A 26640-nucleotide genomic window follows, 5' to 3' on the forward strand; every position below is an offset into this window, starting at 1 on the left:
AAAAACAATTCTTTCCAAAGAAAAATAAATAAATTTAATCATTATATGAATTTTGTTTATTTGCGAGTCCTTTTTTTTATTTTACCTTGGACACAAATATGCTTAGACGTTTTGATGTAATGGTAAGCTAAGTGCTCTATAGTCTATATGCTAAATGCCAAAATACTTTATATTTCATAAGATCTTTCTATATACGACTATTTCCATGTAGCTATCAACTTATGTTGAATGATTTAAATTCAAATTCCAAACAATTGTTTTTTTGAATTTTTTATTTCTTTTAAATCCTAAATCGAGCTTTGATGTTCTAAGTCTCTCCATTCCAAACGACTAAGCTTCAAATTGTCATTTCTAATTATCAAAGTTCGAAAATAAAATCAACTAGCACTCAAAATTAATCACATCCTTTTTCTTTGTCTCTCTCATTTGCAAAATTCTCATATAAAATTTATGTTCCTAATGCTTTTCTATGTTGATTTTAATGATAAAGGATACTTTTTTATTCCAAAAAATTCATGAAATCAACGGTAATATATATTATAATAAAATTTAAATTTGATCGTTTGATACGGTTTGATTCAAATTTTATACTTTTTCTAGCTTTATATAACCAAGACGTAAATAAAATATATTAAAAACAAAAGTCGGAATTCGTGTTGTAACGTAAAATGGCAATCAGAGCATCTTTGTGTGCTGCTTCATGCCGACAGTCCTCTGCTTTTAGTCCTAAAACCTTTTTTTCCTCGCAATCATGTCCTACCACCACCCATACTCTCCTTTAAACCCCCCTCAACTATTAGCATCCTTTCACTTTTAGTCCTCGAAAAAAAACACAAATCATTATTACGCAAAATGGTGCACATGTTGAAAATTCTTTACTTACTTATACAGGACCATCCAAAATTTACTTTTATTTTATTTCACATCATAGCCACAAAGCCTACGGAATAAAAAATAATTCAATACCATTGGATTTTTTCTCTTGTTTTTATGTACGAAAACGATGTGTCATCTATAGTATTGTTGTTGATTAATTTGTGGTTAAACACTAGTTGATTTATAATATCAGAATACAGAATAAAGTTTATTGTTGATTAATTTGTGGTCATAAAAGTTGAATTCCGTAAAAGAAAATACAAAACAATGATTCAAACCCATAAGTTTGGTCTAGCGTTACCAAGATGATTAAAAATGATACAACAATCATCATTTGATATTTGATTCCATGTACCCATCAAACAAAAAAGAAAAATACTCATTTTAAACTAAAAGATGACCCCTTTCTATAACGATCAAAGGTGTCAAAATCTTCTAAAAGAGCAATTAAACAAGTACCCCAAGTAGAAGCAAAAAAAAAAAAAAAAAAAAGAATATCAATCCTACATAAACTATGGATTATAATCATCAAATCAAAAGCAAGAAAGAAAAAGTTTTCACAAAGAAGACGCATCAAACAAAACCTCATTCAACACATCATCTTCTCGACTTGCTATCGAGAAAAATTCGGCATCTTTTTCTTCATCATTTGAGAAATCTCGTCTCTCGAGCTTTGAATGTGCAGCGATGAAGATCAATTTCTGTGCTTTTTCGATCCCGGTTCTTGATTGAGCCCATTTACATAAAGATGAATTCCATTTGAATCCACATGAAGTTGCATGAAGAAAGATCAATCTCACTGCAACTTTCCTTAAAGATTTGAAATCTGTGAGATAAGTTTCCCAAACTAACCTGCTACTTTGTGGGTTAGCTATCTTCATCTTACCAGTTACCGGGTCTCTTTGTTTCAATTGGACTGCTTGGGCATAAACCGGGTCAAGTCCTTCGGTTCTCCATTTCATAAGCTCCATTAATGCAATGTGAGCTTCTTCACGTGAAACGAGCCTTGTTATAAGTTTGTCTACATCTTTCTCTTGTTCAGATGTTAAGCATTTGAAAGGTGGCAAGTATTTCCCGGTTGTGTCACGGATCAAATAGAATGGGTCAAGGATAAAAGCAGTCGCCCAGGCAGGGTGGTAGTTTCTCTTAAACCTTTTATCGAACACCTTGTCTGCATGATTCTCGTTGACATGAAACTTACCACACCAGTCCTTGATTTTCAGTCGGAGCTCCTCCCAGAGTGGCAAACATTGACCAATTCTTGGTTTTTCTTTCTCAATCTCTTGAGCCATGCTTTTGATTAACCGGACCAACGAAAGAACCGCTTCTAATTCGTTCCAGAAATGAGACCTCATCATTTCTTCAATCTCCTTCCCGGTTTGATCCTCCATTGACAACATCTTGTAAGATTCATCAAGAAACACCAGTTGTAACGCTCTTGCTGAACTTAGTATGTCTTCAACCATATTGAACACGGGTTCGAAGTCGACCCGCCCGCTCCCACAAAACGGTACCCGCAACAATGCTGCTCGGCCGTATTCTTGTAACTGGTACTTGAGGAAAGAATGTCTGATTTGAGAGTTGGTATTCACAAAGTTTGCGACTTTTAAACAGTTATCAGTCACTTTATGAAACAATGGTAGTTCTTTGCTGAAATCTTTAATCAACTTATTAACCCCTTGAAATTGACAACTAAGGTTGATCATCCAATGATGTTGGTTTTCGAGATTTCTTAAAGCTTTACTCCTGAATTTATCGGAAACGATACCCACACATTGTTGGAAATTGTTCCCACAAATGTCGCTGATTGTTTCCCATAAAATATCCTCGGCGTATTTTGAGAAAACATACCCACCTGTGAAAACACCTCTTCTGAAAACGCTAGTCCCATTAGGTAAATTCACCGATAAATTCACCAGATTTTCGAATTCACCTGAATGATGATTACTCTTTGATTTCCATCCGTCCGATGAGATTTGGAAGAACATTGCGTCGCGAATTCGGGCTTCGGATTCCGTTTTGGCCTCTTCGTACTTGGAATCGAGTCTCTCTCCGGCGAGTTCGCGGCGGGTTATCGCCGGTAAACCGATTTGGTTCAAGAAATTTTTGAATTTCGGATGCTCCAGACTTGAAAAAGAAACTGACCCACAACTCTCATACACCCAATTTGCTAATAATTCGAGTGATGATTCGATTTGAGCTTTTGTTAATGTTTGGCCCGGCGACGATTTCGGACTTTTAAGCTTCTTTACACTATCTTCGAACATCGCTAAAGCACCTAAATCTTCTTTACCACCTGATAACATCACATGTTGCGGCTGTTGTTGGTGGTGGTTATGGTGGTGGTTGTGCGGAGAGTACATCCCTCCGCTGCTTACCGTCACAACCGTCGCAGCAGAAGAAAATGCAGGCATGGAATTGGGTCGGGTCGGGTAAGAAACATCAACCGAGAATCTCGCCGGTTCAATCATCGTAATTGGAGCAACAGAGTAAGTAGTTTCAGAAGGGTTTGCAGAGTTGTTGTTGATTTTAAACCCAGTAGCGCGACGGTTGCCGGATGAGTTACGTTTCCGGTGGTTTTGCAGCGGTTGTGGCGAAGACGATGAAGTCGGAGAAGACAAATTTACCATTCCCGCAGGCGATATAGAGGAAATCGGATTTGGACTTGATTCAGAGTTGAAATTGGGACAGGTTCCTCTTTTGAGATGCTCCGACGCCGTTCTGGACGGATTGGAAGCGGAGAAAAGAGCTTCACATAAAGAACACCGGAGCTTGACGGCTTTCGGCATACCAGTATCTGGATTACGAACTAAAACAGGCTCCAGATGAGCCCAATACCAGGCTCCTTTACCCTTAATCGCCTTCGTCCGTACCATCATCAACCCTTCATACCGTTTATGAACGGCTTTCACCGCCATCTCATCAGTGGTTAGCTCTGTTGATGGCACCGGCACTAGTTGGGTGGCGGCGGAAATGGCTGTGTTAGCCGGGGGAGACTGTGGTTGTTGGGTGGTGGTGGTGGTGGTGGCAGCAGCAGTATTGGTCACGGCCGCCATTATTGCAGCCAAAAACCTCAACTTTTTGAAAAAAAATACACAAATTTAAATGGGAAAGGTAAAAAAAATAATAATAATAATAACTTCTACGGAGGGGTATGCTTGAAAAATCGAATCTTGCGTTTATTATTTTTACCAAGCATGGTTTTGTTAGGCTGAGAAGAAGGGAAGGAAGGAGGTGGGTGGCGGCGAGTGGTGGTTTCCGGCGATCTAAAATTGGGTTAAATTAAGTTATTTGGAAATGGAATTTTGGGTAGAGACTGACAGAGAGTTCGTGTGTAGTCAACAGGAGGTGTTTTTGTGTGTATAAATTATAAAATTATAATGAAAGAAAATAAAGAAAAGAATAGTTACTATTAGTTGTGGGGTAATCTTCCACACCATAACTTTTTTTGTGTCAGGTGTACACGCGCTCATTTCTACTTTCTACACATTTGTAAAATCAAAACACTTCCTTCCACTATTTTTCTTACTTTCCTTCCATGTTGCAACAAAATTACAAAAATTATTTAATTTCTTTGCATTTTAACATGTCAAGTTTTCGATACTTTAGGGATGAAATTCATGAAAGGCTTCACTTTTAGTAACATAGTCATATTATTTTATGGATGATATCTAAAGGATTCTTACACAAAAGTTATTGATAGTCGATGATGGATTGGGTTTGATGTTGTTATTGAAATTGTTCTGTATCATATCTCTAATGGTACATAATGTTTTACAATTTGTTTTGATAACTATTGTTTTTTTAATAACATGACATGAATCTCTGATATCATTTCCTTTGTCAATTGGCTTGGAAAAATGTATGTGTCAGGAAAAACACGAATAAAATCTAACTCGCATTTCAAATTTGATGTGATCATATCTGAAGTTAGTTTGAGGATGGAAAAACAAATGATAGTTTGATTGTATATGATTATCAAAATAGTAAACATACGAAATATGGGAATCAAATTATACGTATTCAAATCCATGTTATTAAAAATCTAAACAAAAATGAATTAGAACATGAGAAAAAAAAAAGAGAAGGAAAATAAAAGATAAAAAATATATATTTTTGTTTTGTTACTTTATAAATTAAATCAAAACATGACAAACGAGTTACTATTACGCATTTGACTAATTTAATAATCAAGCACCAATAAAAGTAATAATGAAATTATTCATCTAAGAAAGTAAAATCTAGAAGAATTAAAAATGAATACTGAGAGATAATCTAAGGACCATCTATTAAATTCTAGCTTTAATGGGTATTATTATTCTTTAGATATTTTAAAAAAATAAAGAATGTAATTTTGTTTTTTTCATAATATAATAATTTCAGTATAATATCAACCTATAAAAAGAGTTCTCGTAGTATTGATTTTTTTATCTAATAATTACTTTTCACTTGTCTCCGATAAAAACGTGGAAGATGAGTATGACGAATTCATTGTACGCTAAAACAACTTTTTGTAAGGGAGGTAACTTAAAAGTAGCGATATTTACATTCGGTATTTTATAGAAAAAGGTAAATTTATATTGATCTTTTAAATCATCCGTGTATTATATGCTGATTTTCTTTTGTTTATAGGTAAATTTATTAATTTAAATTCTATTTGACCTAACAATCAATATGGTACAACAAATAAACATGTCAAAAATATATATAGGTACATAAAACTCTATAAACCGATGAATAAAAAAAAGTTATATTATTAGTATTACATATAGTTTTTTTTTTTTTTTTTGCTATATTTAACATATATATTTTTATAAATGAAACAAAGGACAAGAATATGTTTAATCTTACTTAATCCGGTCCTTTTAAGTTAACCCATTAAAGAGTTATTCGTTTTGAATCATTACCAACATGTTTAGTATTCCATATTTATTCTTTATATAAAAAAAATGTTTGGTAAATAAATGAAACTTGAGCAACGTGCCCTATATATATATATATATATATATATATATATATATATATATATATATATATATATATATATATATATATATATATATATATATATATATATATATATATATATATATATATATATATATATATAAGAAACAAAAAATTACTAGTTAAAATGGTATAACAATAGTACAAGTTTGATCTTATTTAATTTGTAGGTTCAAACCAAAAAAGGTTCGTATAGATTGTTGTTATGAAAATGAGTGGGAGGATTAGTCATTTCAGGAAGGATTTGTTGCAACTAATTAGGGTTTGGCTACAAAAGTTGGAATGTGTTCCTTCAACTTCATCATATAACTGTCCTAAATTCTTCCAACATTATTAATCAAAACATAATAGCTTGCGTTTTTTTATAAACTGACTATATATATATATATATATATATATATATATATATATATATATATATATATATATATATATATATATATATATATATATATATATATATATATATATATATATATATATATATATATATATATATATATATATATATATATATATCAGTAATAAATCTATTATTTAATAATCATAATAAATAATTAAATATATGATTACTTACTATTTATTTCAAAAAATTTAAAATAATAAAGAAAAAATTTGTTTATAAAATGGTTTATTTATTAAAAACAATTAATTAATTAATTACACTAAATGTTATGTGTATCAAACTTGCTTGAAAGGTTTTTGAAAAGATGTATCTATTAGTGTTATTACGTAGAAGAGTAAATTATTTAAATCGTTCATTATTTGGTCAAAATTGTGTGTTTGGTTGTTAACTTTTTTTTTTGCACTCGGACCATCGTTAAGTTATTGTTTTGTTACGATTTTCATCATTTATAGATTTGGAAAGACTATATTGCCCTTACATTTCTTTTATATTTTTAGTTATGTTTAAATAATCATTTCATTATAATAAAAAAATCATAGGTCAAATCCACCCCACCCTTCAAGCGTAAATCTCTTAAAGTGAATGTTTTCTTTAAAACCTAGATACACTTCTGATGGAACCAACTTTCCACCCTAAGAGAACCTCCACAAGCCATCATTGCCTTCTATTGAATGTGAAACGAGCTCCCAATGGGACGATGGCCACGTCTATGTGAGATTTCCGAACAACTTCATTAAGTGCATCAGAACGACAACCACCATCGGACCATCAGGCCAGTGATTACCATCAAGTGCAGTTAACGGTCTAGTTTCTCCAACGAAAAGCTCTGGTAAAAAGTCAGAGAAGTTGAAGTAGAAGGCATAGGTGAAGGAATAAGAAGATGATATGGGGGAGAGTCTATTTACTGGGGCTCCACCACAAAAATACCTTCGTCCTCTTTCTTTTATCACTATTGGAACTCCAATACAAAAACACCTTCGTCACCCACCCTGAAAGTCCAACGTTGACCTTGTTCCAATGTTTGCAAAAGGAGTCGACTTTATCTTTGCAACCATGAGTTTTCCCCGATCTAGAGTCTATTACTATAACATCCATTAAATTCATGAAAAATTTAAACTTTTATAACCAATCCACAAATCATCATTATTTACAAAATGGTTTTAAAAACATGTTTAATATCATAGTTTTACCAAAATCATAAAACAAAACACGAGGAGATGCATTATCACGCCTTCGCCTTCCCGCGATTATCTAGGGTACCTGAAACATAATGCAAAATGTAAGCCCAAAACTTAGTGAGTTCCCCCAGAGTACCAACACACAAACAAATAACACATATACAATAACAACATACTATGGGCCCAATCAAACATCGGGTTGGAATACCCCAGGCCCCTCAACCATTGGGTTGGAGTGCCAACATTCTATAGGTCCAACAAACCATCGGGTTGGAATGCCAACATACTATGGGTATAATCATCCTCGGGATGGAATACCCTCAGCCCTTAACTATTGGGTTTGATGCCAACATACTATAGGTTCAAACATCCTTGGGATGGAATACCCTCAACCCTCAACCATCGGGTTGGAATGCCAACATACTATGGGTCCAATCATCATCGGGATGGAATACCCTCGACCTAAACTATCGGGTTGGAATACGAACATAGTATGGGTCCAATAATCCTCGGGATGGAATACCCTCGGCTCTCAATTGTCGGGTTGGAATGCCAACATACTATGGGTCCAATCATCCTCATAATGGAATACCCTCAGGCCCATTCAATCATCGGGTTGGTATGCCCCGGCCTGTTGTTGGCTTACACACAAAACAGTGAAGCCTCAGCTACCAATCAAACATGTGCACATATAAAAGATAATCATATAGCAGTCTACAGGTAGTCAAACGGGTCTACATATCATTAAGCCTAACATTATCCTATATACCAGGATACCGATCTAATAGATCACTACAGTACGATAACATACATAACATGATATCAATCCAATGGGTCGGCATTGGTGCCTTCGACTCGTAAGTATAGTGAGGGAAACTCACCTCAGAGACTAAATAAGAGCTTAACAAAACATTACACCAACACTAGCTCTATAAGTCTTCCTAAATACCAGACGTAGACCAAAACCTAATCAATATCACAAAATACCCAAAATACCCTTTTGGTTAAACATGCTCAAGGGTCAAGGTCAAACGAGACAACCGAGTTGACCCACTTCAAAGGCGGGGCGTTCCATGCTTGAACGCGAGGCGTTCGTGCTGAATCCTCAAACGTTTGATTAACGAATTGATGAGATGAAAAATCTCTTTGATCGTTTAGATCTTACACAGGTTAATCAGAATCATGCAAACAAAATAACAAACAAAAGAATGAATCAACAATGAGTTGAATGATTCAATAGATTCACGCCTCAGCAGAGCTCAATGAAGAACTTCCGCTATAGAGGCTTTTAGGGTTACAATTAATAGAAATAATAATCGCAATGAATGATCGACTTAACTGCTACGTACCAAGATGCATGCAAGCATCTATAAATACTTAAACCCTAATAATTAACTCACGGATGGACAAGCCCAATCTGGATACAAAACTGGGCCAAGGAACGAGCCCAAGACGCAACACATAATAGACCCAACACGGATTAATACCAAAAGTCCATTTTGTCCAAACACATATCTAGATTCAATATATTGTTGGATTTTGTGCCTAAGCCCATAACTATAACTGGGATGTACTTGACCCGATTGTAGCATGGTCCTTTTGGTTTGCCTTCACTAGTGCAATCTGATAGGACAAACTTTTGATAATAAGATTATTTATGATTTATTGATATATTACAAGTATAATATATTAATATGAAATCATATTATTTAATTAGTATTGATTAATAATTAATTTGGAATTAATTTTGTGGTCAAAAGAGACTAATTAAATATATGAGGATTGATTATGTAAATTAATGATTCTTATAGTGTGGGCCAATGATCCATGTGTTGGGTTTTGAGCAATCTAACACTTCCTAAGTGTGCATGCAACCCTAATAAACCTTGGATCTATGTTTGTCTAAATACATGCAAAATAATAATTTTCCAAGGTTTATAACCTATCTAACATGGCATGGGGAACATTTCAACATAAAAGAGTTAGAAGAGATTACATACCTTTTGGTGAGTTTGGTTCTAAGGAGTTTGAGGGCCAAGCACCAATAGTGTGAATGCCTCAAATGGAATCACAAACACCACAAACTCTTGGAAAACTTTGAGAGAGTATACACACTCTTGTATTTTCGGCCACACACATGCACACACACACTAGATCACTAGTTTTCTCTTAGGCTTCATTTCATGCTCCATAAGCATGCTTATATAGTATGCATGGTTAGGGTGAAACCCTAATAACCCATGTCTTTTCCTTTTCCAAGGATCCATGGGTTAAAAGCTCCATGGATCATCCATGGACTTCCACATAAGCCTAGCCCATTAACAAATGAGTATTAGCCCACACTATATAAAACAAATAGCCCATAATTTAATTAGTATTCCTTTTAATCTCTAAATTAATCCATAATTAATTTAAGACTAAAACTAATTAAATAACGTAACTTCATATTAATATATTATAACTCATAATATATTAATAAACATATGTGTATAACTCTCATAAAATTATCCATAATAGTTTGGATGAGATGCAACCCAAATGGACCATGCCGGTCGGGTCAAGTATATACCAAATAAGTTATGGACTTAGACACCTTATCCAACAGACTCCCACTTGGATAAGTCTAATAACTATATTTGCCTATAACTTCAGGAACCAACCAACAATCGTAGCTCTCGAAAACTCCCTCGAACAATGAAGACTCTGTCGAACTATGAAGCGCCATTTTAGATAAGTGATCACATAATCCTCTGTTCTCATGATATCAGCCGGACAAACACATGGAACTATGTCTTGCTTATTGTCTAGCAGTTGTTTCTCGATTTTCCGATTTGTTTGACGAAGAACTTCACTGAACACATCGGTTTAGTTCTGACCAGGCCTGGTACATTGGTCAACACAAAATCATCGAGGGGCCCGGATATCGCTTCTATTTCTAGAAGGAACAGATAAACTTCGACTGATATGCTTGTTCTACTACTTATTGAATTGTACACAAAGGCACGTTTTATAACATCAAGTTACTGATGCGTTTACGTGCAATCAATGCACAACCAACTCATAGGTAACAACTCATATCTCTAGGTTTAAAGATTTATATGATGTTATCGTCTCACGATCACTCGAGATAAATTCCATGAAGTGATACAAGTGAGCGTGGGTTTATACCAATACTCATAACTTATGAATACTCATGAATGTTGCAGCAACCATTGCCATGTCTAAACACCTTTAAGGCATCTACAAACCCAATTCATGACAATCTTGATTCATACCTACTTCCGACGTATGATCGATTGTGGAGGTTTGAATAAATTAATTATTCTGGAAGTCAAAACATGCAAAACTGAAACAATAGTAAATAATTGACAATGATAGTAACACTTTACTCATAAATAAATCACAAATTTTATTCATCATCAAACGTCGATTACATTTTACAAGTTTCAGGAAAGCTATCTAATCTGTAAAACTAATATCGTCCCTCAGCCCGATGTGTCTCGCATGCTGAAAATGCTTAACCCTCGTCAGTCCCTTCGTAAGGGGATCTGCAGGATTCTCATCTGACGATATCCTCCTTGTCACAAGGAGTCCTTCTTCAATCTTGTGTCTTATGAAGTGATATTTTCTGTCAATGTGTCGGGATCTGCCATGATCTCTTGGTTCCTTGGCTAAGATAACCGCAGCATTGTTGTCACAGAAAATCTCTATAGGTTCCTTAATAGCTGGTACAACTCCAAGGTCTCCGATGAAGTTCTTTAGCCATATCGCCTCCTTCGCTGCTTCACTCGCTGCTATATACTCTGATTCACAAGTCGAATCAGCCACCGTCTCCTGCTTGGAACTCTTCCAAGAAATTGCCCCTCCATTTAAGGTAAAGATCCAGCCCGACTGAGAGCGGAAATTATCCCTATCAGTCTGAAAACCAGCATCACTATACCCTAATATTCTCAAGTCATCACTGCCACCAAGGGTAAGGATCCAATCCTTAGTCCTCCGCAGGTACTTGAGAATGTTCTTTACCGCGGTCCAATGAGCTTTGCCAGGGTTCCCCTGATACCTGCTGACCATGCTCAAAGCAAATGCCACATCAGGACGGGTACAAGTCATAGCATACATGATCGAGCCAACTGCGGAAGCATATGGTAATTGGCTCATCTCAGCTATCTCTGCCTCTGTACTCGGACTCTGAGTCTTACTCAGTTTGGTATTGCTTTGGATCGGTAAACCTCCTTTCTTGGAATTCTCCATGTTGAACCTTTTCAACACCTTATCCAAGTAGATACTCTGACTAAGTCCAATTAGTCTTCTACTCCTTTCTCTTAATATCCTTATCCCTAGGATATAGGTAGCCTCCCCTAGGTCCTTCATAGCAAAGCACTTCCCAAGCCAGGACTTAACCTCCTGCAAGGTTGGGATGTCATTTCCTATTAGTAGTATGTCATCCACATACAGTACCAAGAAGCTAACTATACTCCCACTAGCTCTGACATACACGCAAGACTCATCTTCGCTTCTCAAGAAGCCAAACTCTTTTACCTTCTCATCAAAACAAAGATTCCAGCTACGAGATGCTTGTTTTAATCCATAAATGGATTTCTCAAGCTTGCATACTCTATTAGGGTACTCTGCATTGACAAAACCCTCTGGCTGATTCATGTACACATCCTCAGCCAACTTTCCATTAAGGAAAGCGGTTTTGACATCCATTTGCCATATTTCATAATCATGAAATGCTGCAATGGCTAACATAACCCTAATAGACTTAATCTTGGCCACCGGCGAGAAGGTTTCATCATAATCAACACCTTGAGTTTGAGTAAAACCCTTCGCAACCAGTCGAGCCTTATAAGTATGCACTTTTCCTTCCATGTCGGTCTTCTTTTTGAAGATCCATTTGCACCCGACTGTTTTACGGCCTGGTACATTGTCAACCAAGTTCCAAACTTGATTGTCATACATGGACTGTATCTCGCTGTCCATAGCCTCCTTCCATTTAGCAGACTCCGGGCCTGCCATGGCTTCCTTAACACTGCTAGGTTCATCCAAATTTACTAGTGTACTATCACTAATAAACTTATCACCTTCCGTAGTAATATGAAAACCATAATAAAACGAAGGTGTGTTCCTAACCCGTGTGGAACGTCTCGGAGGTACAGACTCGTCAGCTGGATCAACAGGAGTTTCTTCCTCAGGTTGATTGCTAGTGTCTGAGGTTCCTTCACCAATTGATTCTTGAATTTCTTCAAGATCAATCTGCCTCCCACTGTCTCCTTGGCTTATAAATTCTTTCTCGCGAAAGATCCCTCTTCGTGCTACAAAGACCACATTCTCACTGGGTCTGTAGAAAAGGTAACCGAAGGATTTCTGTGGGTAGCCGATGAAAATACACCTTTCACTTCGGGGTTCAAGCTTATCATGAGTTTCACGCCTCACGAAGGCTTCGCAACCCCAAATTTTGATGTGGTCCAAATTGGGAACCTTCCCAGTCCACATCTCATGAGGTGTTTTGGTAACCTTCTTTGTAGGGACTAGATTAAGGATATGGGCGGCAGTCTCTAAGGCATACCCCCAAAAAGAGATTGGTAACGAAACTCGACTCATCATAGAGCGAACCATGTCCAACAAGGTACGATTACGCCTCTCAGCTACACCATTCAGCTATGGTGTCCTGGGAGGAGTCAATTGTGAGACAATCCCACACTCCTTAAGATAGTCAAGGAACTCGGTACTAAGATACTCACCACCTCGATCGGATCGAAGCATCTTAATGTTCCTGCCCAATTGATTTTCTACTTCCTGCTTGAATTCCTTAAACCTTTCAAAGGTTTCGGACTTGTGTTTGATTAAGTAGACATACCCATATCAATAAAAGTCACATAATACCGATTAGCGTCCCTTGTGGCGGTTTTGAATGGCCCACATACATCAGTATGTATTAGGTCCAACAAACCTTCACCCCTCTCACAAGTTCCAGTGAAGGGTGATTTTGTCATTTTTCCAAGTAGACAAGATTCACAACTATCATCTGATTTGAGGTCAAATGATTCCAAGACTCCACTCTTTTGGAGTTGTCCTATGCGTTTCTTGTTTACATGTCCAAGACGACAATGCCACAATGATGCTTTATCTAGGCTAGTAGAAGAATCAATATACAACACATTATTTCCTAAGTTGTCTACAATCGACACAGTTTCATACACACCATCACAAGGTAATGCTTTAAAATAAAACACATTATTAAAGAAAGCATTAATACCACCACATTCATTATCAAACGAAAAGGTAAAACCTTGTTTGTACAAAGCATGAAAAGAAATAATATTTCTCGCCATTTCAGACGAGTACACACATTTATTCAAATCTAATTTTAACCCATTATTAAGCAACAAAGTATAAACCCCAATCTTGGAAACAGGTGAAGCCTTCCTATTCCCCATGATTAAGTTTATCTTCCCGTGCTCCACATCCTCACTTCTTCTTAGGCCCTGCAAATCAGAACATATGTGAATACCACATCCTGTATCAAGCACCCAAGAGTTAGAATATGTTGAGTAATTAGACAATATAGTGTAAATACCTGCATAGGTGGGTTTCACTTTCCCATCCTTTAGATCCTGCAAGTACTTAGGGCAGTTTCGCTTCCAGTGTGCCTTTTCATGGCAATAAAAGCATTCAGCATCCTTTGGAATGGCAGAAGGAGTGACAGAACCGTTCTTAGTCTTTGATGAGGAGTCTTCAAGAGACTTTCCCTTGTTACCCTTCGAAGGGTGCTTCCTCTTTTTCCCTTTGCCTTGCCCAATAGCTAAAACAGGGGTAGAAGTTGGAGTAGGAGTAGTAGAGGTAACAACCGCTTTACCCTTAAGACCGGTTTCAGCGGTCTTCAAGAGTCCTTGAAGCTTGCTGAGGGTAACTTCCTCCTTGTTCATATGATATGTCATTCGAAAATGATCATAACAAGAAGGCAAGGAGTGCAAAATGATGTCAATTGCTAACTCCTCGGGGATGTTAACATTCAGCTTCAGCAAACGGTCCACATACCTTTGCATCTTTTGCATGTGGCCCGTGACGGATTCACCGTCCTTCATGCGGGTAGTTATTATGGAGGAGATTATTTCATACCGCTCCTGACGAGCACTCTGATGGTACCTTTCCATCAGGTCTTGGTGCATCTCAAAAGGGTAGAAATCTTCATACGACTTTTGGAGCTCGGCTGTCATCGTGGCCATCATGATACATGCCACCTTAGTAGCATCTCTCTCATGAGTCCTGAATTCAGCGATCTCCTCAGGAGTAGCAGTAGACTCATCAAGTTCTTTTAACTCCTTATCGAGGACATATTCCTTGTCCTCGTAACGAGTAACCATCCTGATGTTCCTAATCCAATCCATGAAGTTGGAACCATCAAAGATGACCCTCCCACAAAGATTCATGAGGGAGAAAGAACCAGTTGGGTTAGAGCCTGAAGCATTAGTGTTGGAAGACATCTGAAAGAAGAAAGTAAGTTTAGATTAGATATTTAGGATCCTTAATAAGACACCCAAATGTAATATTAAGGCTAGGATCCAATCACAATATATTACACTTAGAAGAGGGATGCCGTAATCTAAGTAATAATATATTTGAAAGGTAGGTGAATGACGATTCACCAATTTCCACCATGAAAACGAAATGATTTATTAGGTTTAATTGGATTTGAAATTCCTAGATTCTTTTGAGATTCATTGAACTTTTCAATGGCATGTTTCAATCTCGATTGTGCCCTTCAAGTTTTGTGACTGGGATGCCGAGGATCACAAAACAAGGTGTGAATAACCATGCTAACTCACTTGGTACTCTTAATATTATCACCTAATCAATGTGCCGGTTAACCACACACGCTCCATTGATCTATGACAAACATTAAGTTACCCTTCGTGATCCTTACTAGTCCTAGTTAGTGTGCCGGTTAACCACACACGCTCCACCAACGACTTGGTAAGGTACAAAGTGTGAATTCCATGGATTAGCACCATGTTCACATTTTCCTAAAATAACTAAGATTGGGAATTAAAAGAGTTTAGTTATTTTATAATATTCATTATACTTTTAATGAGGATTTAAAGTCATTGCTCTACCCGTTCGGCTAACGACCCTCCACCGATCAAGCAAGCGGTGGGTGAGAGTATACACCCATTAAGTCGCCATTTTATAGGCAACAACCTTATACCCACCTTATAGACCGGCTTCGTGAATGAGGCCTACTAACGGTAAAACGACTTATTCTTATACATATATATAATAATTAACCATTAATGTTATAAATAGTATAAGGGTTGAATTTTAACTATTAAAACTCTAAGGTTTGGAATTAAAGTTTATTAAAGTGTGTGAAACTTTACAAATTCCAAAACTTGAGGGCAAGTTTTGTAACTTTGCAAAACTCTTCATTTCATAACTTATGAATTAAAGGTTCATAAAAATGAAGACTCTTCATTTTCATGTAACTTATGTGTTTTAAGTGTGTGTTAAATGAAAGTGACCTTTGGTAATCCATAACTTGAGGACAAATTATGGACTCCATTAAAACACATAAATGATAAAGAATTAATCCTAAACAATTCAGCAAATAATTCCTATCATTTTCTAAATTCATAAGAACATGAACATGATCATCAAAAATTCAAGAATTATATGAACACATAAAATCATGGAATTTTGATATATGCTATTGTAAATGGATTAGAACAACCATTACACCAACTAAAATAAGTTTTATAACACCAAAACAATTTAGGGTAATGTTTCTAGTCCATTTCCAGCAGCAAAAGTCGAGATTCTGCATTCTTTCGATCCTACTCGTCGAGTGCACGAACTGACTCGTCGAGTAGGTTGAAGTTTGCCTTGGACTCGGCGAGTCCCCCCAATGGACTCGGCGAGTCCACCATGCAGACAGCAACGATTTCGACTTTTTTCACTATTTTGCATCAAGTGTCAAACAAGCAAGCCTAGGCTCTGATACCACTGTTGGGTTTTGAGCAATCTAACACTTCCTAAGTGTGCATGCAACCCTAATAAACCTTGGATCTATGTTTGTCTAAATACATGCAAAATAATAATTTTCCAAGGTTTATAACCTATCTAACATGGCATGGGGAACATTTCAACATAAAAGAGTTAGAAGAGATTACATACCTTTTGGTGAGTTTGGTTCTAAGGAGTTTGAGGGCCAAGCATTAATAGTGTGAATGCCTCAAATGGAATCACAAACACCACAAACTCTTGGAAAACTTTGAGAGAGTATACACACTCTTGTATTTTCGGCCACACACATGCACACACACACTAGATCACTAGTTTTCTCTTAGGCTTCATTTCATGCTCCATAAGCATGCTTATATAGTATGCATGGTTAGGGTGAAACCCTAATAACCCATGTCTTTTCCTTTTCCAAGGATCCATGGGTTAAAAGCTCCATGGATCATCCATGGACTTCCACATAAGCCTAGCCCATTAACAAATGAGTATTAGCCCACACTATATAAAACAAATAGCCCATAATTTAATTAGTATTCCTTTTAATCTCTAAATTAATCCATAATTAATTTAAGACTAAAACTAATTAAATAACGTAACTTCATATTAATATATTATAACTCATAATATATTAATAAACATATGTGTATAACTCTCATAAAATTATCCATAATAGTTTGGATGAGATGCAACCCAAATGGACCATGCCGGTCGGGTCAAGTATATACCAAATAAGTTATGGACTTAGACACCTTATCCAACACCATGATTATGTAGATGAGATAAACCAATGAAATAACCCATAGATAGTCCATGGAGGCTAAACCAACAGAGCATAGAATATGAAAGGTCATTAGTGTTTGCAAAGATGTAACCCTAGCACTATAAATAGAACCTTCATGAACCAAAATCGGTTGCACCTTCTTTGTGAGCTAAGTAGCTTATTCTCTTAAGCCACCTTTTGCATATTGGCGTTTGTGAACCATTAGAGGCATCACACTTGAGGTGCTCAAGCTTCAAAGGCCAAGAACTACAAGTCCTTCTTAAAGGTACGTTACCTAACTAGTTATATCATTCAATTGTTCAAATGTATGCTAAAAAGGACAATGCTTTGGAAAAAAAATCAAAATGCATGTATAATTAGAGAAAACATAGATCCAAAGCATTTAGGGTTGCATGTGCACCAAAGGAGTGTTATAGTGCTCAAAACCCAACAGTGGTATCAGAGCCTAGGATTGTTTTCTATTATATTTGATGCTTGCTAATTTTTCACAGCTGAAAAAGTTGATTTTCTGCCTTCTAACTGGTGAACTCAGCGAGTCCACTGGCTGAATCGACAAGTCCACCCAGTAATGGACCAACTCAATGATTCCAATTCATGTACTCGCCGAGTTGGTGTTGTTGTGTGTAGAATTTCGAGTTTTTGGCCAGAATTGGATTAGGATCATTACCCTAAACTGTTTTTTGAACCATGAAGTCTGTTTTTTGATATGGTAATGATCATGCTTATACAATTAAAAGATAACTGTCATAATTTCAAGATTTGTATTTGTTTATATGATTAGGCTAATTTCTTAAAGATTGTTGATATGAACTATCTTGTCCTTATGAGTTTAACTAGATTATGGATGAATTTGATTATTGTGTTAATTAAAATAATGATCTAAATGATTTTAATGACTTCCATAACTTGTCCTCAAGTTGGAAAATGAAAAGTCTCATACATTAAAATGACATTAAACTCATTAGTTATGGAAATGAAAGGACAAGTGTCAAATATTAAGATAATAGTTTAATTATTTGTATTATTTGATATGATTTGTCTTGCTATATGAGTTAGATTAGATCAATAGAATATTATATGATAATTTTTCCTTGTTAGAATTGATCTATATGTTTTAATGAGTCTCATAACTTGTCCTCAAGTTATGGAACATGAAAAGTCTTTTCATAAATGTTTTAATGAACTCCATAACTTGTCCTCAAGTTATGGAAAATCAAGAGTCTTTTCATAAATCCCAACATTAACTCATAAGTTATGGATAGGAAGAGTTTTGAAAAGTTTCAAAACTTGCCCTCAAGTTTTGTAATTTGTAAAGTCTCATCAATGAAACTTTAATTTCAAACCCCAGATTTTTAAAAGTTAAAATTCAACATTTATACTTTATAATATTATAAGTTTAATATATATATATATATATATATATATGTGTGTGTGTGTGTGTGTATAAGACAAGTCGGTATTACCATTAGTAGGCCTCATTCACGAAGTCGGTCTATGGAGGAGGGGGGAGGGTATAACGTTACTACCTATAAAATGGTGGTTTAATGGGTGTCCACTCTCACCCACCGCTTCCTTGACTGGTGCAGGGTCATTAGCCGAACGGGTAGGATAGGACATTAATTCTCCCGCATTAAAAGTATAATGATAAATATAAAGTAATTAAACTTTTATTAAATTCTCAATCTTAGTTACTTTAGGAAAAATGTGAAAATGGTGCTAATCCATTAAATTACACTTTGTACCTTGTTAAGTCATTAGTGGAGCGTGTGTGGTTAACCGGCATACTAATCTAGGATTGACAATGTGTGGTAAAGGGTAGCTTGATGTTAATCATAGATCGATGGAGTGTGTGTGGTTAACCGACACATTGATTAGGTGATTTGTAACATTTAGTGTACAAAGCTAATTTGCATCGTTATTCACACCTTGTTTGTGATCATCGGCATCTCAGTCACAAACCTGAAGGGCACAATCAAGATTTAAACATGCCATTGAAAAGTTCAATGAATCTCAAAGGATCTAGGAATTTCAATCCAATTAAACCTTAATAATATATTTCTTTTTTTTATGGTGGAAATTGGTAAATCGTCATTTAGCTACCTTCAAATATTTTACAATTGGATTACAACATCCCTCTTCGCAATTATAAAATATTGTGTTGGGTCCTAGCCTTAATATTTCGTTTTGGGTGTTATATTAAGGACTTAGATCAACTAAACTGAATTTCTCCCTTTATAGATGTCTAGGTCAGACAACTATGGTCTTCCCGAATCTATTTGGAAAAGAATTTCCACATGAAGATGATATTCCACAATATCATACTTCACTTCCTCCACCTCCTCCAATTATTCTCCCTGAACCAAATTTTCAAAGACTTGAAAAGTTCAAGGTCAATTAGACCATATTGGCAAGAAAACATGAAGATGGAAAGTCTATATGCGCTCATGTCTTGGACATGAAGCTACATATTAACAGGCTGGGAATGTTGGGTGTCGTATTCCCAAGGAAGTTGGTTATTGACTTGGTTCTTCAATCACTTCCCAAGTCATATAGTGAGTTCTTTAAAGACTACTATGTGACAGATCACGGCATGACCCTTATCGATCTTTCATATTTGTTGATTGATGTTAAATCAGTAATGATTTGGCGCACTAGTAATGCAAAGTTGATAGCAAGATACTTCCATGGACAATGACAATGGAAACATTGGAAGTCCAGAAAAGATTTCTCTTTCTAAGGGAAAAGGAAAGGCTAAGTTTGAGATTGGCTCGTGTACCATTCCCAAAGAGTCCATATGTTTCTATTGCTAAGAGAAGGGGCATTGGTAATGAAGCTGTCATATATACCTGAAGGATCATACGGATGGTAAAGTCAAAAGTTTGACTCTACTTCAGGTAAGTCAACTATCTAACTCTATTAAGTTACTGTTTGTAGATTCATAATACATGATGTGATAAGACTACATTTTGATGTTTTGTAGGATCAAAGGAAGCTTAAAGGAAAGGCATGCAAAGTCTAATCGTGAAGAGATGGATTTCAATCGCATGGTTTGATGATCGGTTTTTTTAAGCTGCTGCTTAAGAGTTATGATAGATTGCTTAGAATTTTGTAATAACATAGTTTTCACTTGTAATTGCATTATAGGGAAAAGTTTTTCCACAATTATATAAATAAAGAAAAAAATTATCTTATTTTATATTTCCTTGCAATGGCATATGTGAAAATTGATGGTTGTATTTTTTAGCAATATGGATTTGATTCTTTCGTTTGTGGTAGAGTCTAAATTTATCAAATAAGGAAAGATTCTCATCACCAAGTTTCAATGGAACAGAAACTTGGAATCATGCAACTTGTATTGTGTGATGTATGAGAACCTTCATCTTTGGGAAATTAGGACTAATTCCTTGTTCATATACAGAGGTGAGTTAAGTGAAGGACTAAGGGATCGGGTACACTTAGTTGTACGCTTACAAGATTAAGTATAATTCTGAGTCATTGAAAATTCTCAATGTATAGCAGAACGAATAAGAAGAATCAAAGAAGATAAAAGGTTTCTCCAATCTGAAAAGATGGGAGAGTGCTTGAGTATCGTGTTTTATGATCATCTTTATGATTATGGAAACCATATCACAATTTGATCCTCTAAGGACGCCTTAGAGAATTTTTTGGCTAAGAAGAGGAATAAGGAATTATTGAAACGGTTAAATCAATTACGATGAATCATACATTGTTCCAGAATCAAATCTTAGAGTCATACTCCAAGATTGTATATTGAGTGACATATCAGCAAATGTAGAGTGAAATTTTTTCTACTCTTGTACATTTGAAATTTGTAAGTTGTAATGTTTTGGATAAAACAAAGATAACCTAAGACCGATTATCAAAAAGTGTTTGTCTTGATAAGAAATCACACTAACTCTTGAATATTTGTTTGTCAAGTAATGTTTCTTGATAGAGAGAAAATTATATGTCAAGAGGTTAGTGGGAGTCTTAAAGATCTTGAAAAGTTTTAAGAACTAATCAAGAGTAAAGGGTCTAATTAATGGTTTGGTCTAGGCTTTCGTTGTAATAAGTTCTTTTGTGTCATTATGCATTTTTGGTAGCTTGTAAAGGTGTTTACGGCCAGACTGTGAGTTTATGGCCATAAGCCTATTTACGGACGTAAACCCAACGCCATCCCAGGTCCACTATAAATAGAGGCTAGTTAGGTCATTTTATGGTTGTTGATGCTACAGAGTTTTTGGCTACTATTCCACAAGTTGTACCAGCCGTTTTTGCTAATAGAAGCATGTGCAAGCTTGCTTAGATTTCTGTTTCTACATCGTTCTTGTTATTATTGGTTGTCTTGATTGTTTGATCACTAGTAAGATCCGTTTAAGGACCTTACAATTGGTATCAAAGCAAAACCAGTGTCAAAGCATCCTACAATCGAGTTTTTGAACATATTCTCCACTGTTTACGATTGAAGTTGGTGTCTGTTGCGAAAGGGTTTCAAGCTTAATTCAAAAATCATGTTTTTCTCGAATTTCTGGAAGATTACGGCCAAAGCTTACGGCTATAAGCACATATTACGGCCGCAAACTCAACTTATTTCTTGAACCATAAACTTAGTTCTTAGACCGTGAATAAAGCATCTTCAACAACTGGAAACTTAGATTCATTGACCATATACAGAAACCGCAAACTATTTACGACCGTAAACAGAATTTACGGCCGTAAACAGTCCTTTGACCGTGAACATCTGCTTTGACCGGAAACTCATAATTTTAAAGAAAATAACTTAAGTTTTTATCTAAATAAATAACTTAATTTTTATTTAAATTTAAATGGATTCACAAAGTCAAACACATCACCATGAGTTGGACTCTGTAATGGACACAACCACTCGAATTCCAAGACTGTTGTCTGCTGAAGGTTTTCCTGAATGGAAGTACAAGATAAAGAAGTATATTAAAATGAAGGAATTCAAGATCTGGAGAAGCATCATCAGAAATCCTATCAGAATAACCACCATTGTTGAAGGGCAAGTGGTTGACAAATCGGTTGAAAATTAGACCGATGAAGACTTTGAAAAGGTTGAGGAGCAGGAACGGGCTTTGGCCATTTTGACCATGGCCCTGTCTCCGGATATAGCTCAAGGTTTTAGGGAGTAAACTTCTGCTAAGGCCTTGTGGGAAGCCCTAATCGAGGTATATGAAGGGAATAAAGACATGAAGGAGAGTCGCCAAGATATGCTGCGACAACGGTTTAACATGTTCAACTACATTCCTGGAGAAACTCTGGAGGCACAGCTGCATCGATTCACAACTCTTACCACTGAGATGACTGTAGTCGGGATCTTTTTCACAAAATCTGAAATAAACAAAAAGCTACTGAATGCTCTCCCATAGTCATGGGACATGAATGTGGTTGTTATTAAGAAAACCAAGGATCTAAGTCGGCTCACTCTTGCTGAAATGATGGCGGTCATCAAGGCCTGTGATATTGATGACAAACAGCTGGAGATAAATCATGTAATTCATACTCAGTTGCAAATCTTGGGATCTCATCTAACAATGCTCTTTTATCTCGCACCTTTCCTTCTGCAGGTCAACCCTTTGATGCTCAGCAAGTTCAGATTCAGTCCTTTTCCACTCCATTAGCTACTTCACTTCCTGCTATATTAGCCATGCCATTCTCTCAGAACCAATCATTCGTTGCTACTCAGGCTGCTTCTCCTTCTAATGTGGATTCCTCTTCAAACAGCAAAGAGGGTGATGAAAATCTTGCTCTTGCTACAATGCTAGTTAACTGCTACAATGCTCTTGTAGCTGGAGATCTTCCGCCCCAATTGTCATTTGCTGATCTCGATCCAATTCATCTTGAAGACGTAGAATAAATAGATATCACATGGCAAATTGCCATGGCAGTTTTCAGGGTAAAGCAGTTTGCAAAGAAGACCGGGAAGAACAACTAGGGGATGAGTGTTGATAAGAAGGTAGGGTTCAATAAGGGAAAGTCATGTTGTTTCAACTGCCACGAGCCAGGTCATTTTGCTCATGAGTGCCCGAAGCGGGACAGAAGATTAAACAATGACCGGACAATGGTTGGAGTAGGAAATAATCGGAACGGTGCTTAATTCAATAGTGAGATGGCTATGGTTGCGCAATCATTTGACTGGGAGGATCAGATGCATGCCCTGAACATATCAAGACCTAAAAATGCTCATTTGGCTCAGGTTGGTGATGATGCTTCCACAGAGAGTGTTGCAGTTGAAGATCAAATGATGGAGCTGCAATTTGCGTTGATGGTCTCTTCTTCTCCCGAACCAAAGAAAAACGAGGTAAGTCTGCCTTCATGCTCTCAACCTCGTATTGATTATGTTAAAATTCTTCATGAGGAAATTGAAACACTGTGTAGAGAAGTAGAGGACCTTAGATATGAGGATTATCAACTTAGAAAAGGACAAAAACCTCTTAATGCCCAGTTAGAAGCTAAAATAAAGGACTTTAGAAGACTTTAGGAAGACTATAGTAATAAATGTGAAAATTATGACTACATAAAGAGACAGAATGCTGAGTTAGTTACTGTACTTGAAACATTAAAGGGAAAATTTGAAACTGCTGATTTTGATTTTAGAAAATTTGATGTATCAAGTGAGGTAGTTGCCAACATGATAGACCACTTCATGCAATTTAAACATAATCAGTCAAAGGGTCTAGGGTATAATAAAGTGCCTCCTCCTTTCAATCATTCATATCAGTTTCAACCTTTGTCCAAGGAGGAGATTGCCAATGAACCATCCATGGTTTATGGCAAGCCATCTGGTTTTGTTTCGGGAGGATTTATTAATGTTGAAAGTACTAACATTTCTACTTCTCCTGCAGATCAGTCCTTAAATCAGTTAAAGCACAAAGTTGAAGGATCTATTTCTGAAAATAAAACTGATTCTGAACCTGAAGTTTTAGTTTTAAATAAAGACTTTAATTTTTCTAATTTTGCAAGTGAAAATGTTTTTTGTGATGTTTCTGCACCTCCTGATACTTATTTGAATGGTTTTAAAGTGTTTGATGATGTGGTTGGAAATTCTAATGTTTGTGATGATACTAATGAAAAACCACCATTTTCACAAGTTTCACCATCTGATGCACCCTCACTTGTATCACAACCTAATTCTTGTTCATGTTCATGTGAGAAAAGCAAGGGTGTTGGTATGGAAAACAAATCTGAAAAATGCAGTACAGGTTTTAACAATAATAAGCAGATTTGTTTCAATTGTGGTATTGGTGGTCATATAGCTAGGAATTTCCCTAATAGAATGTTTGTACACTTTGAGTCACCAAGAGGAGAGAACGAATTCAGAGGAAGGTCATTAACTAAAAATTCCTCTAGAACTCGTTCTCGGAATGATGATTAGAAGGACGATCGTAGTAGGAAACGGGCTGTTTTTCAAAAGCATAAAAAAGGTCATTCATAACAAAGTCCCAAACAGTTTGCCAAAACCGAACATGGCTAAGCCAAGGTCGGGTTCGTCAAGAAGCAGCAATGGGTCTTCAACCAATTTTGGTTGAAAACCCATGTGCTCAAAGCAAGCTGATAAAAATCCTATTTCAAAACCACCCGGGACTGTTAGAAAATCTAATTATCAATGGTTGCCCAAAATAACTTCCAATCCATCATCTGTATCCTCTAAAAAGTTAGTAGATAATGATAAATTTGATAAGGCAATGGGATAACCCAGGAAAGTAATGACCTGGGTTCCCAAATCTAAATGAACCAACACATTTTGCAGGGATAGTTGCGGGGGAATGTCATCAGACCTTGGTTTGTCGAAAACGGCTATTCCCGGCATATGACAGGAGATATCGCCCAACTGAACAACATTCAATCTTTTAATATGGAATATGTTTCCTTTGCGGGTGGAGAAGGTGGCAAGATCACTCAGAGAGGAACCGTCACAAATGGGGTGTTAAGTTTCGAGAATGTAACCTTTGCTCCCGAATTGAAGCATAGTTTGTTGAGTGTGTCTTAGATATGCAACAATGGCTATTCTACACATTTCACTGATAAGGAATGCATGATTATCAAGCCAGGCTTTGTCATCCTAGAAGAGTGAAAGGGATGGGAATGCTTACATCATTTATATGAATAGAAATCTTCCAGAACAAGTTACGTGCCTCTTTTCAAAGATCTCAGAACAAAACGCAATGTTGTGGCACCGAAGACTCGGTCATGCTAACGCTAAAAAATTGAATCGTCTTGCGAAGAATGAGATGGTCCGTGGTTTGCCTGTCAAGTACTTTATAACTTTTGAAAAGTGTGTGTCATGTGCCCAGGGTAAGCATCATAGAAAACCACACCTGCCAAAACAGGTTAACTCAATCAGTCAGGTGCTTCAATTGCTACATATGGATCTGTTTGGACCAGTCAACATTCTCAGTATTAACAGAAATTCATACTGTCTAGTTGTGATTGATGATTTCTCTCATTTTATGTGGGTTTTCTTTCTATCCAACAAAGCTGGAGTTGCTAATCTAATTAAGAAATTCATTGTGCTGATTGAGAACCAAACTAACAACTAGGTGAAGGCGCTTCATACCGACAATGGAACACAGTTCAAGAATTCTATTCTTGATCATTTTTGTGCAGAAAAGGGTATTATGTGTCAATACAGCTCAGCTCACACCCCTCAACAAAATGGTGTTGCTGAGAGGAGAAACGGAACTTTAAAAGACGCTGCAAGGATGATGCTGTGTGACTCCAAGCTACCAGTTTTCCTTTGGGACGAGACGGTTAACACTACTTGCTACGTTCAGAATCGTGTGTTGATCAACAAAACTCAAATGAAGACCCCGTATGAGATTCTATATGGTCACAAGCCCTCAGTTAGTTATTTCCATGTATTTGGTTGTCCTTGCACCCTTCTTCATCTAGAGACCAACCTGAAGTTTAATGCCAAAACCAATGATTGTTACTTCGTACGGTATGTTGTGCGCGCCACATATAAGGTCTACAATAAGAAGACAAAGCAGGTTGTGGAGTCTTATGACATGCGCTGGTTAGAGGAGAATGAGATGGATGCTCAAGTGGGTCCGGATTGGTTATTTGATTACACATCGATTTTCAAGTCCATAAATGTGTCTTCGGGTAGCTCATTTGGATCTGTGTCTGGTTCGAAGAATGTTTCTGAAGACGAAGACAAAGAAGTTGTCTACAGACCCCCAACGGTATCCTCTTCACCGCCTGAGGGGGAGTCCTCTGCTTCGCCTGAGGGGGAATCATTTGTACAACCTGGTAGTCCAAAATCTCCAGTTCAGAATGATACTCATGATGCTGAAACTACACCACTTACTCCTATAGAAAGAGAGTTCATGTTTAAAGATGCTTCCGCTGTC

At 36.4% G+C, this 26640-nt stretch overlaps 1 protein-coding gene across 1 annotated transcript; it reads right to left on the bottom strand.

Moving 5' to 3' along the window:
* Positions 1-1144: 1144 nt before the first annotated feature.
* LOC145034268 (uncharacterized) lies at positions 1145-4243 on the bottom strand. Its single transcript, XM_078982643.1, has one exon. The coding sequence runs from the start codon at positions 3930-3932 to the stop codon at positions 1434-1436; it is 2499 nt and encodes an 832-aa protein (XP_078838769.1). The 5' UTR covers positions 3933-4243; the 3' UTR covers positions 1145-1433.
* Positions 4244-26640: the final 22397 nt, after the last annotated feature.

This window comes from Lactuca saligna, chromosome 3 (assembly GCF_052625555.1).
Source record: "Lactuca saligna cultivar CGN05327 chromosome 3, ASM5262555v1, whole genome shotgun sequence".
NCBI classification, from domain to species: Eukaryota; Viridiplantae; Streptophyta; class Magnoliopsida; order Asterales; family Asteraceae; genus Lactuca; species Lactuca saligna.

Excerpts from the sequence above, each read along its gene's own strand:
- LOC145034268 (XM_078982643.1), bottom strand. The coding sequence starts at position 3,932 with ATGGCGGCCGTGACCAATACTGCTGCTGCCACCACCACCACCACCACC.